This window comes from Leucoraja erinacea, chromosome 26 (genome assembly GCF_028641065.1).
Source record: "Leucoraja erinacea ecotype New England chromosome 26, Leri_hhj_1, whole genome shotgun sequence".
In the NCBI taxonomy this organism is placed as follows: domain Eukaryota; kingdom Metazoa; phylum Chordata; class Chondrichthyes; order Rajiformes; family Rajidae; genus Leucoraja; species Leucoraja erinaceus.
This window is the reverse complement of record NC_073402.1, coordinates 30,894,848-30,907,461: the sequence shown is the minus strand read 5'-3', so window position 1 is coordinate 30,907,461 and position 12,614 is coordinate 30,894,848. Positions and strand designations below refer to the sequence as shown.

The window sequence follows — 12,614 nt, the reverse complement described above, 5'->3', positions numbered from 1 at the left end:
CTGCCGGTTCGATCCTGACTACGGGTGCTGTCTGTACGGAGTTTGCATGTTCTCTCTGTATTCCCTTCGTACGTTAATTGGTTTCTGTCAATTGTTCCCGGTATGTGGGGTGGAGCGGGGAAACCGGAGCGCCCGGAGAAACCTACGCGGTCACAGGAACAGCGTGCAAACTCCGTACAGACAGCACCCATTGTCAGGATCAAACCCATGTCTCTGGGTTCATAAATCAATCAATACAGGTGATTGGTGGTCGGCATAGACTCGGTGGGCTGAAGGGCCTGTTTCCACGCTAGAACACTAAATTAAACTAGCATCTGAAATTCCTTCCCACACAGGAGAGAAAACCTTGATAGAGTGGATGTGGAGAGGATGTTTCCACTAGTGGGAGAGTCTAGGACCAGAGGGAGCCTCAGAATTAAAGGACGTTCCTTTAGGAAGGAGTTTTGTTGATCTGTGGAATTCTTTGCCACAGAGGGCTGTGGAGACCAAGTCAATGGATATTCTTAATGCAGAGTTAGATAGATTCTTGATTAGTATGGGTGTCAATAGACAATAGGTGCAGGAGTAGGCCATTCGGCCCTTCGAGCCGGCATCGCCATTCAATGTGGTCATGGCTGATCATCCCCAGTCAGTACCCTGTTCCTGCCTTCTCCCCATGTCCCCTGACTCCGCTATCTGTAAGAGCCCTATCTAGCTCTCTCTTGAAAGTATCCAGAGAACTGGCCTCCACCGCCGTCTGAGGCAGAAAATTCCAGACTCACCACTCTCTGTGTGTGAAGAAGTGTTTCCTTGGGGGTTATGGTGAGAAGGCAGGGGAGAATGGGGGGGGGGGGGGGGGGAGAGATAGATCAGCCATGATTGAATGGCGGAGTAGACTTGACGGGCCGAATGGCCTGATTCATCTTCTATCACGGGTGACCTTGATCTAACAGAGCGTTCAATGTTGTTGTTGGCAGGAGATTGATGGCAAGGCCTTGTTGTTACTACGGAGTGACATGATGATGAAATACATGGGACTCAAGCTGGGGCCGGCCCTGAAAATTTGCTTCCACATCGACAGACTGAAGCTGGGCAAGTTCTGAGCGTGGACTCGATCAGCCTGAACCACCCCTGCCCTCCACAGCAAGAAACACCATAATGGGGCGAATAAAACTCAACGCCGAGGGTATTTCCAGGATTCTGGCCCGTGGATTAAGCAGAAGCTCAAAGCAGGATGGATTCCTGCTCCATTGAAACATGGCACTGGAGAAACAGCCTTGGAACAAGACCGGCTTGTTCTAAACCAGACTGATGTTTGTCCATCCAACTGAGATGAAGTGTATTAAGCAAACACTCCCGATATCGCTGATGGACACAAAATGCTGGAGTAACTCAGCGGGACGGGCAGCATCTCTGGAGAGAAGGAATGGGTGACGTTTCAGGTCTAGTCCGAAGAAAGGTCTCGACCTGAAACGCCACCCATTCCTTCTCTCCAGAGATGCGCTGCCTGTCCCGCTGAGTTAACGGCCTGTCCCACTTGGCGATTTTTTCGACGACTGCCAGTGTCATATCGGTGTTGCCAAATGATTTTGAACTCCAGCGGCGACAAAAAAAATGTTGCGACACTTGAAGAAACGGCGCGCGCCGATACATCGTTACGCCGCGGATTTTCCGCTGACCTGGTACGTCAGTCAATGATGCCGGCAGTCGCCGAGAAAAATCGCCAAGTGGGACAGGCCCTTTACTCCAGCATTTTGTATGCGTCTTCGGGTTTAAACCAGCCTCTGCAGTTCCTTCTCACTCCAGATATCGCTGTCGTTTATCAGCCATATTCCTGTCTGCCAATTTATATCTGTTATTTTATTTTTTTTTGTTACATATTTCTCTCTCCCGTTGGAACTGCCGAGATAAGCCAAGAGAGGCTGGGCGTTCGTTGTCAACACATCAGACAGCCTCTGCAGCGAGAGAAACTGTTTACAATGGACATCAATGAATTTAATCAGAATTTCCAGTAGCTGCTGTATTTTTTTAGTGTTGGCGGTGATTGCCATTCGCTTGTGGCCTCAACGACATGTTAAAGCTCTTGCATTTTGTACGCTGGGTGAGAGAGAGGGAAAGCCACGAATGCACAAAGCAGGTGCCCCTTTCCCCAAACTGCTCAGTTAAGTTATAGAAGGTAGACAGAAATACTGGAGAAACTCAGCGGGTGAGGCAGCATCTATGGAGCGAAGGAAATAGGCGGCGTTTCGACGTTGAGACTCATGAGGAGAGTAGATCGGGTAGATGCACAAAGTCTCGTGCCTCAGCGCGTGCCACCGCGCGCCACTACATGCGACACCATTCAGGCTGTCAACAAAAATGTCGCCCAAGTGGGACTGGCCCTTTACAGCACCGGGCCGAGTCAGCATGGATTTACGAAGGGGAAATCATGCTTAACTAATCATCTGGAATTTTTGAGGCTGTAATTAGCAAAATGGACAAGGGCGAGCCATTGGATGTAGTGTACCTGGACTTTCAGAAAGCTTTCGATAAGGTCCCACATAGGAGATTAGTGGGCAAAATTAGGGCACATGGTATTGGGGGTAGAGTGCTGACATGGATAGAGAAGTGGTTGGCAGACAGGAAACAAAGAGTAGGGATTAACGGGTCCCTTTCAGAATGGCAGGCAGTGACTAGTGGGGTACCGCAAGGCTCGGTGCTGGGGCCGCAGCTATTTACAATATAAATTAATGATTTAGGTGAAGGGATTATGTAACATTAGCAAATTAGCAGATGACACAAAGCTGGGTGGCAGTGTGAACTGTGAGGAGGATGCTATGAGAATGCAGGGTGACTTGGACAGGTTGGGTGAATGGGCAGATGCAGTTTAATGTGGATAAATGTGAGGTTATCCACTTTGGTAGCAAAAACAGGAAGGCAGATTATTATCTAAATGGTGTCAAGTTTGGAAAAGGAGAAGTATAACGGGATCTGGGGGTCCTTGTTCATCAGTCAATTAATGTAAGCATGCAGGTACAGCAGGCAGTGAAGAAAGCCAATGGCATGTTGGCCTTCATAACAGGAGGAGTTGTGTATAGGAGCAAAGAGGTCCTTCTGCAGTTGTACAGAGCCCTAGTGAGACCACACCTGGAGTATTGTGTGCAGGTTTGGTCTCCAAATTTGAGGAAGAATATTCTGGCTATTGAGGGAGTGCAGCGTAGGTTTACAAGGTTAATTCCCGAGATGGCGGGACTGTCATATGCTGAGAGAATGGAGCGGCTGGGCTTGTATACTCTAGAATTTAGAAAGATGAGAGGGGATCTAATTGAAACATAAAAAATTATTAAGGGTTTGGCCACTCTAGGGACGAGAAACATGTTCCCAATATTGGGGCAGTTTAGTACCAGGGGCCACAGTTTAAGAATAAGGGGTAAGCCATTTATGATGATGGGGAAACACTTTTTCACACAGAGTTGTGAGTCTGTGGAATTCTCTGCCTCAGAGGGCGGTGGAGGCAGGTTCTCTGGATGCTTTCAAGAGAGCTGGATAGGGCTCTTAAAGATAGCGGAGTCAGGGGATATGGGGAGAAGGCAGGAATGGGGAAAGAGTTGCTGCCTCACAGCACCAGGGACCCAGGTTCAATCCTGACCACGGGTGCTGTCTGTACGGAGTTTGCACGTTTAGTTTATTTTAGTTTAGAGATACAGCGCAGAAACAGGCCCTTCGGCCCACCATGTCCATGCCGACCAGCGATCCCCGCACACTAACAATATCCTACACCCACTAGGGACAATTTTACATTTACCAAGTCAATGAGCCTACAAACCTGCACGTCTTTGGAGTGTGGGAGGAAACAGAAGATCTCGGAGAAAACCCACGCAGGTCACGGTGAGAACGTACAAACCGCTGTAAGGCAGCAACTACCGCAGCGCCACTGTGACTGGGACAAGATGGGCCGAATGGCTTATCAACAGGTGACGCAGCTGTAGTCCTCCACATGCCGACATCCACGGCCTCTCCCGAGACTGCGAGCTCCCGATGTAAAGTCCGCAGGCCGCGGTTTGACCCAAAGGTCAGTCCGAAGAGGCCTCTAGCTCCATCGATGGTAGGCTGCAGAGCAACCAGAGAATGCGATCTGAATATTAATCGCATCTCCAGCAAGGTAAGAAACTGAAAAATAAGTTTCCTCCTCCCCCCACATAAAATAAACCGGAGAAGATTTACACAAACTCTTAATAGGGCTGTCCCACTGTACGACTTAATTCAAGAGTTCTCCCAAGTTTGCCCTAATTCGATCTCAAGAGATTTACGGTAATGGCCGCTCGTCAGTACACGGGGAACATGTTGAAAAATCTGCACGAAATTACCGCGTTTTCCGTGTACCTGCCGTTAGCGTTACGAGCCGCTAAGAGACGTCCCCGAGCTCCGACGTACCCGCTACGTTCATTCTCCGTGCTTACCACGAGTTTGATTTTAGTTTTAAAACTCGAGAGAGCACTTGAATGAACTCGTACAGTGGGACAGTCCCATTACACACACTAATAGTAGGCCCCCCCCTCGGTCATGGGTGATGCATCCTGATCGGATGCAAGCCTGGGCGATCGATGTCACATGGAGGACAGGCTGTTGCCCATGCAGCACGTCTCCCCCCCTCTCCACGTCGCTGATCGATCCAGAGGAACAGCAGGGCCGTTACAGTTTGGCACCAGCGCCATCGCAGGAGCTGCCAGAGCGAGGTTGTACACAACGACAAACTGCCTTAGGGGGTCCGACTCCGGATTTACTTGAGATTTACTCCAGGAGCCTCTTCCATGACTGGATATGGCCACAAGGCAGTGGAGGTTCTAAATCAGAGTTTTCCCTCTCCTAGATGGACTGCCTTCCCAGGCTGACGAGCCCCATCTGCCCGAGACTGGTGGTGGCAGGAGCGCCTACCTTCCCGTGCAGGTGTATAACACCTGCCCAGAACACACACTAAAAATTTTAAAAAGTCTAAAAAACAAACGGGGCTGCCAATCGTACGGCGCCCCCCATTCCGACAAGCGACAAGGAACTGCAGATGCCGGAAGCTTCAGCAAAACACAAAGTGCTGGAGGAACCCAGCAGGCCAGGCAGCGTCTGTGGAGGGAGAACGTTTCGGGCAGAGAACCCTTCTTCAGACCGATCAGAATCCTCGGTTGTCCCTGTCCCTCCCCAGTTGCTATCTGAGTTCCTCCAGCACTGAGTTTTGCTTCAGAAACTCGTCGCCTCATGCAACAGAGAAGGGTGTTGATGAAATGTTACAAACTTTGCAAACTTTGTAGATGCTGGTCAACAGAAAAAAAAGACACCGAGTGCTGGAGTAACTCAGCGGGCCAGGCAGCATCTCTGGAGGACATGGATAGGCGACGTTTAGGGTCGGGACGTTACTTCTGAAGAAAGGTGGCCTATCCATGTTCTCCAGAGATTGATCAGAAGACAGAAGATAGGCACAAAGAGGTGGAGTAACTCAGCAGGACGGACGGCATCCCTGGAGAGAAGGAATGGGCGATGTTTTGGGTCGAGACTCTGTCTGAAGAAAGGGTCCTGACCCAAAACATCACCAATCCTTGTTCTCCAGAGATGTTGCCGAGTTACCCCAGTGCTTTGTGTACAACTTTTTTTACATTTTTTTTAAGCAAGAAAGGAAAAAGTTAGGGGATAAAGTATAGAAGAACAAGAAAAAGTCCCCTAAACTACCAAAGCAGTGTGGCAGAAAGATAGAGAGGAATAAGGACAAAAATGGAGATATGCCTTGCCCCTTGCTCCCTTGCTCCCGCTCCCCCCCCCCCCCCCCCCCCCCCCCCCCCCCCCCCACCCACCCAACATAACATCAGATTTAAATTTAAATTAGTGTTTCACCATACTATTGTTATAAAGTTTCAGTAAAGGGTGTTCCAAGTCTTAAGGAATTGATCCAGTTTTCCCGCCAAGACAAGCCTAATGTTTTCCAAATGTAGTGTCTCGGACATATCTGTAATTCACATCTTCACTGTAGGGACTGGTGTCTGTTTCCAAAATTTAAGTATTAGTGGTCAAAGTGTCAAATTTTGGAGCAGACTAGGACGGGAGTGAGGTCGCCGTCAAGGATCAGTTTCCAATGGACCTACTCTGCCATGGGCCACTCCCTACACCATTGACCAGCGAGACCATCATAGAAACATAGAAAATAGGTGCAGGAGTTGAGGCCATTCGGCCCTTCGAGCCTGCACCACCATTCAATATGATCACGGCTGATCATCCAACTCAGTATCCCATCCCCGCCTTCTCTCCATACCCCCTGATCCCTTTAGCCACAAGGGCCACATCTAACTCCCTCTTAAATATAGCCAATGAACTGTGGCCTCAACTACCTTCTGTGGCAGAGAATTCCGCAGATTCACCACTCTCTGTGAAAAAGATTTTCTCATCTCGGTCTTAAAAGATTTCCCTCTTATCCTTAAACTGTGACCCCTAGTTCTGGACTTCCCCAACATCGGGAATAATCTTCCTGCATCTAGCCTGTCCAACCCCTTAAGAATTTTGTAAGTTTCTATAAGATCCCCCCTCAATCTTCTAAATACTAGCGAGTACAAGCCGAGTCTATCCAGTCTTTCTTCATATGAAAGTCCTGCCATCCCAGGAATCAGTCTGGTGAACCTTCTCTGTACTCCCTCGACGGCAAGAATGTCTTTCCTCAGATTAGGAGACCAAAACTGTACGCAATACTCCCAAGTTAAACCAACTACCAACCATGGCAGATCACCATCTGAAGGGCTGCTATGGAGAGAGTCATAGACTCACACAGTGTGGGAACAGGCCCTTCGGCCGAACTTGCCCATGCTAACCAACCGTGGCTTCCAAGGTGATGTGGACCTTGTCCCTAGCCCGTAGCTGGGCTGGAGAGCGGGCGGGGCGACTACTGCATCATGTCTCACGGCCCTTTGTTACATCAGGTCACAGGCACAACTTGTATCTAAATAAAACAAAGAAACCCACTCACAGGCTGTGGAAGAAACGCACCCCGATGATAAAGGTATTGCTTTATAGAGAGGCCATTATAAGCAGGCGGAGGTTGTATCTGAGTGCTACTGATAGACTGCATTGGGAACCCCTTCCCCTTTGATCTCTCATTTTCACATCTCGCCCTTCCACATCTCTATACCTCCCTCTCCCCTGACTCTCAGTCTGAAGAAGGGTCTCGACCAGAAACTTCTCTCCTTCCCTCCCACTGAGTTATTCCAGCATTCCTTGTCCAGCATTGGAAAAACCCAACTAGTTCTTCCAAACAGTCTGAGGAAGAGTCCCGACCCCAAACATGGTCTGTCCATTCCCTCCCCAGATGCTGCCCGACCCCGCTGAGTTCCTCCAGCACTTTGTGTCTTTAAGGTGCCAGCATCTGCAGTTCCTTGCATCTCCTCAATGTTGAGTACTTGCAACTTTTGTTCCAGATTATCACCTTCTATTTACTATCTTTAATACACACCCATCTTCCTTCCACACCTGCCCCGTGAGGAGATTATATTTGGGATAACCAGGTTGGTTTATTTTGGGAGTTTTACGGGTTAATTTGGACCAAAACTGGAGAATGTTCCTTCACTCTAGATTCTACTTGGGGAGGCGCCCTCAGCTGGTGGAAGCCTTACCTGCAGTAGAGTCATGGAACATGTAACTGGCCTAAGGTAGACAAAAATACTGGAGAAACTCAGCGGGTGCAGCAGCATCTAGGAGCGAAGGAAATAGGCAACGTTTCGGGACGAAACCCTTCTTCAGACTGATGGGGGGTGGGGGGGGAGAAGGAAGGAAAAAGGGAGGAGGAGGAGCCCGAGGGCGGGGGGGGGGGGGGGGGGGGGGGGGATGGGAGGAGGCAGCTCGAGGGCTAAGGAAGGGGAGGAGACAGCAAGGGCTAGCAAAATTGGGAGAATTCAACGTTCATTCCATCCGGGCGCAAGCAACCCAGGCGGAATATGAGGTGCTGTTCTCAACGTTCATGCCATCCAGATGCAAAACTGGCCTATCAGCTTTCAGTCACTGAAAGTAAACATGCAGGGGCAGCAAGCAGTGAAGAAAGCTAATGGCATTTTGGCCCTCATAACGAGAGGATTTGAGTATAGGAGTAAACAGGTCCTTGTGAGACCACACCTGGAGTATTGGAATCTCATATAGATAGGGTGGTAAAGAAAGCTTTTGGTATGCTAGCCTTTATAAATCAGAGCATTGAGTATAGAAGTTGGGATGTAATGTTAAACTTGTACAAGGCATTGGTGAGACCAAATCTGGAGTATGGTGTACAATTTTGGTCGCCCAATTATAGGAAGGATGTCAACAAAATAGAGAGAGTACAGAGGAGATTTACTAGAATGTTGCCTGGGTTTCAACATCTAAGTTACAGAGATAGGTTGAATAAGTTAGGTCTTTATTCTCTGGAGCGCAGAAGGTTAAGGGGGGACTTGATAGAGGTCTTTAAAATGATGAGAGGGATGGACAGAGTTGATGTGGACAAGCTTTTCCCTTTGAGAATAGGGAAGATTCAAACAAGAGGACATGACTTCAGAATTAAGGGACAGAAGTTTAGGGGTAACATGAGGGGGAACTTCTTTACTTAGAGAGTGGTAGCGGTGTGGAATGAGCTTCCAGTGGAAGTGGTGGAGGCAGGTTCGTTGGTATCATTTAAAAATAAATTGGATAGGCATATGGATGAGAAGGGAATGGAGGGTTATGGTATGAGTGCAGGCAGGTGGGACTAAGGGGAAAAAGTTGTTCGGCACGGTCTTGTAGGGCCGAGATGGCCTGTTTCCGTGCTGTAATTGTTATATGGTTATATGGTATTGTGTGCCGTTTTAGTCTCCTAATTTGAGGAAGGACATCCTTGCTATTGAGGCAATGCAGCGTAGGTTCACGAGGTTAATCCCCGGGATGGTGGGACTGTCATATGAGGAAAGATTGAAAAGACTAGGCTTGTATTCACTGGAGTTTAGAAGGTAAGGCGGGATTTTATAGAAACATAAAATTATAAAAGCTCTGGACAAGCTAGATGCAGTAAAAATGTTCCCAATGATGGGGGTGTCCAGAACCAGGGGCCACAGTCTAAGAATAAAGGGGAGGCCATTTAAAACTGAGATGGGGAAAAACTTTTATACCAGAGAGTTGTGAATTTATGGAATTCCCTGCCACAGAGGGCAGTGGAGGCCAAGTCACTGAATGAATTTAAAAGCGAGTTAGATAGAGCTCTAGGGGCTAGTGGAGTCAAGGGATATGGGGAGAAGGCAGGCACGGGGTTCTGATTGTGGATGATCAGCCATGATCACAAAGAATGGTGGTGCTGGCTCGAAGGGCCGAACGGCCTCCTCCTGCACCTGCGGTGAAGACTTGATGGGCTGAATGGCCTAACTCTGCTCCCATCACTTTTTCTCACACAGAGTTGTGAGTCTGTGGAATTCTCTGCCTCAGAGGGCGGTGGAGGCCGGTTCTCTGGATGCTTTCAAGAGAGAGCTAGATAGGGCTCTTAAAAATAGCGGAGTCAGGGGATATGGGGAGAAGGCAGGAACGGGGTACTGAATGGGGATGATCACATTGAATGGCGGTGCTGGCTCGAAGGGCCGAATGGCCTCCTCCTGCACCTATTGTCTATTGAACATGAATCTTACATAAAAGAATGATTCCCTTTATCCTGCATCCTTACACTGTGGATGGCTTGATTGTAATCATGTATAATCTTTCCGCTGACTGGATAACATGCAACAAAAAAACAAACCAAATTTCACTATCCCTCAATATTAAACCCAACTAAGGTGGCATACTGGCCTGAGCTGGTGATCCAAATGCAAGGATTTCAATCACACCACTGATTGCTCTGTTTACAAATCTTCCCCAAGAATGCCATTGAATGTTGGAGGTGTGAAAACCTCGGAGTTTAAAAACTGCTGGGCATATAAATGTGAGGTTCTCTATTTTGGTGGCAAAAACAGGAAAGCAGACTATTATCTAAATGGTGGCCGACTAGGAAAAGGGGAGATGCAGCGAGACCTGGGTGACATGGTACACCAGTCATTGAAGGTAGGCATGCAGGTGCAGCAGTAAAGAAAGCGAATGGTATGTTAGCTTTCATTGCAAAAGGATTTGAGTATAGGAGCAGGGAGGTTCTACTGCAGTTGTACAGGGTCTTGGTGAGACCACACCTGGAGTATTGCGTACAGTTTTGGTCTCCAAATCTGAGGAAGGACATTATTGCCATAGAGGGAGTGCAGAGACGGTTCACCAGACTGATTCCTGGGATGTCAGGACTGTCTTATGAAGAAAGACTGGATAGACTTGGTTTATACTCTCTAGAATTTAGGAGATTGAGAGGGGATCTTATAGAAACTTACAAAATTCTTAAGGGGTTGGACAGGCTAGATGCAGGAAGATTGCTCCCGAAGTTGGGGAAGTCCAGGACAAGGGGTCACAGCTTAAGGATAAGGGGGAAATCCTTTAAAACCGAGATGAGAAGAACTTTTTTCACACAGAGAGTGGTGAATCTCTGGAACTCTCTGCCGCAGAGGGTAGTCAAGGCCAGTTCATTGGCTATATTTAAGAGGGAGTTAGATGTGGCCCTTGTGGCTAAGGGGATCAGGGGGTATGGAGAGAAGGCAGGTACGGGATACTGAGTTGGATGATCAGCCATGATCATATTGAATGGCGGTGCAGGCTCGAAGGGCCGAATGGCCTACTCCTGCACCTAATTTCTATGTTTCTATCTGGAATAATGCACACTGGAATCCTGTACAGAATGAGCCAGCAGAGTGTGTTTCATGCAGTCTTTCCCAACAAAACATTCTTCGGCAAACCAACACCCTCAATTACTGAAGACCTGGCGATATTGAACAGATTTAAAATGATACATTTCTGCAATTAGACTTTTATTGGTTCATTGATAGTAGATCCTTGAAGAGGAGATCCTTCTCTATAACGTTAGAAGGATGAGGGGGGGGAACCTCATTGAAACTTTACGAACAGTGAAAGGCCTGGATAGAGTGGATGTGGAGAGGATGTTTCCACTGGTGGGAGAGTCTAGGACCAGAGGTCACAGCCTCGGAATTAAAGGACGTTCCTTTAGGAAGGAGATGAGGAGGAATTTCTTTAGTCAGAGGGTGGTGAATCTGTGGAATTCTTGGCCACACAATGCTGTGGAGGCCAAGTCTGTGGATATTTTTAAGGCAGAGATAGACAGCGGTTTTGGGGAGAATAAGGTTGGGAGAGAGAGATAGATCAGCCACGATGGAATGGCGGAGATTTGATGGGCCGAATGGCCTAATTCTGCTCCTATCACTTATGACTTTATGATCTTATGGCAGCGTAGTTCACTATTAAATGCCATTTTAGATTAGTTTAGAGAAACAGCGCGGAAACAGGCCCTTCGGCCCACCGAGTCCATGCCCCGCACATTAGCATTCTCCTACACACTGGGGACAATGTTTACATTTACCAAACCAATTAACTAATTGCACGTCTTTGGAGTGTGGGAGGAAACCGAAGATCTCGGAGAAAAAAACCCACACAGGTCACGGGGAGAACGTACAAACTCCGTACAGACAGCAGCCGTAGTCGGGATCGAACCCGGGTCTTCGGCGCTGCATTCGCTGTGAGGCAGCAACTCTACCCGATGCGCCACCGTGCCGCGCTTATTAGGAACAACATCTACAGCTTCCGGTGGACCTCCTGAAATACTAATCACTCATGACTATACGTTTATTTGCCAGTTATTCACATACAACGAATTTGCCTTGATGCTCCTCCCGCAAGGCACCTGTTCTTTTTAAAGCCACGCGGACTACTTCAGATGAACACTGACACCAACGAGATTAATGTCGGAGTAACTCAGCATCAGGAATTGGCAGCATCTGTGGAGAGAAGCCTGTCCCGCTGAGTTACTTCAGCATTTTTTTGTGTCTTTCTTCGAATTATACCAGCACCTGCAGTTCCACTCGAGAGATTAATTATCTTGCTGGAGTAACTCAGGGGGGTCAGGCTGCACCTCTGGGGAAAAAGGATAGGTGACATCTTGGCTTGCGACAGTCTGAAGAAGGGTTGCGACCCAAAATACTTATAGAAACTTACAAAATTCTTAAGGGGTTGGACAGGCTAGATGCAGGAAGATTGCTCCCGATGTTGGGGAAGTCCAGGACAAGGGGTCACAGCTTAAGGATAAGGGGGAAATCCTTTAAAACCGAGATGAGAACTTTTTTTCACACAGAGAGTGGTGAATCTCTGGAACTCTCTGCCACAGAGGGTAGTTGAGGCCAGTTCATTGGCTATATTTAAGAGGGAGTTAGATGTGGCCCTTGTGGCTAAAGGGATCAGAGGGTATGGAGAGAAGGCAGGTACGGGATACTGAGTTGGATGATCAGCCATGATCATATTGAATGGCGGTGCAGGCTCGAAGGGCCGAATGGCCTACTCCTGCACCTAATTTCTATGTTTCTATGTTACTAAAATGTCACCTATTCCTTTTCCCCCCAGAGATGCTGCCTGACCCGTTGACTTACTCCAGCACTCTGTGTCTATCATTGATAGATTATTAATTCAGTCGAAGTTTGGAAAATTATTTACTTACCTTTTCCTTTTATCTTTTCACTGCTTTGAAAGTCACAGCTTAAATAATGTTAGGTTTGGAGATGCAG

The 12,614-nt window shown here is 48.0% G+C and overlaps 1 protein-coding gene across 3 annotated transcripts in view; it reads left to right on the top strand.

Moving 5' to 3' along the window:
• Window positions 1–1,984, top strand: part of LOC129709930 (polycomb protein SCMH1-like) — a 76,603-nt gene extending 74,619 nt beyond the window's left edge. For all 3 annotated transcript variants that reach the window (XM_055656623.1, XM_055656622.1, XM_055656621.1), the window contains one exon: window positions 957–1,984. In XM_055656623.1, the coding sequence (XP_055512598.1) occupies window positions 957–1,082 (126 nt within the window). In that variant the 3' untranslated portion in view covers window positions 1,083–1,984. The remainder of the gene's footprint in view (window positions 1–956) is intronic.
• Window positions 1,985–12,614: the final 10,630 nt, after the last annotated feature.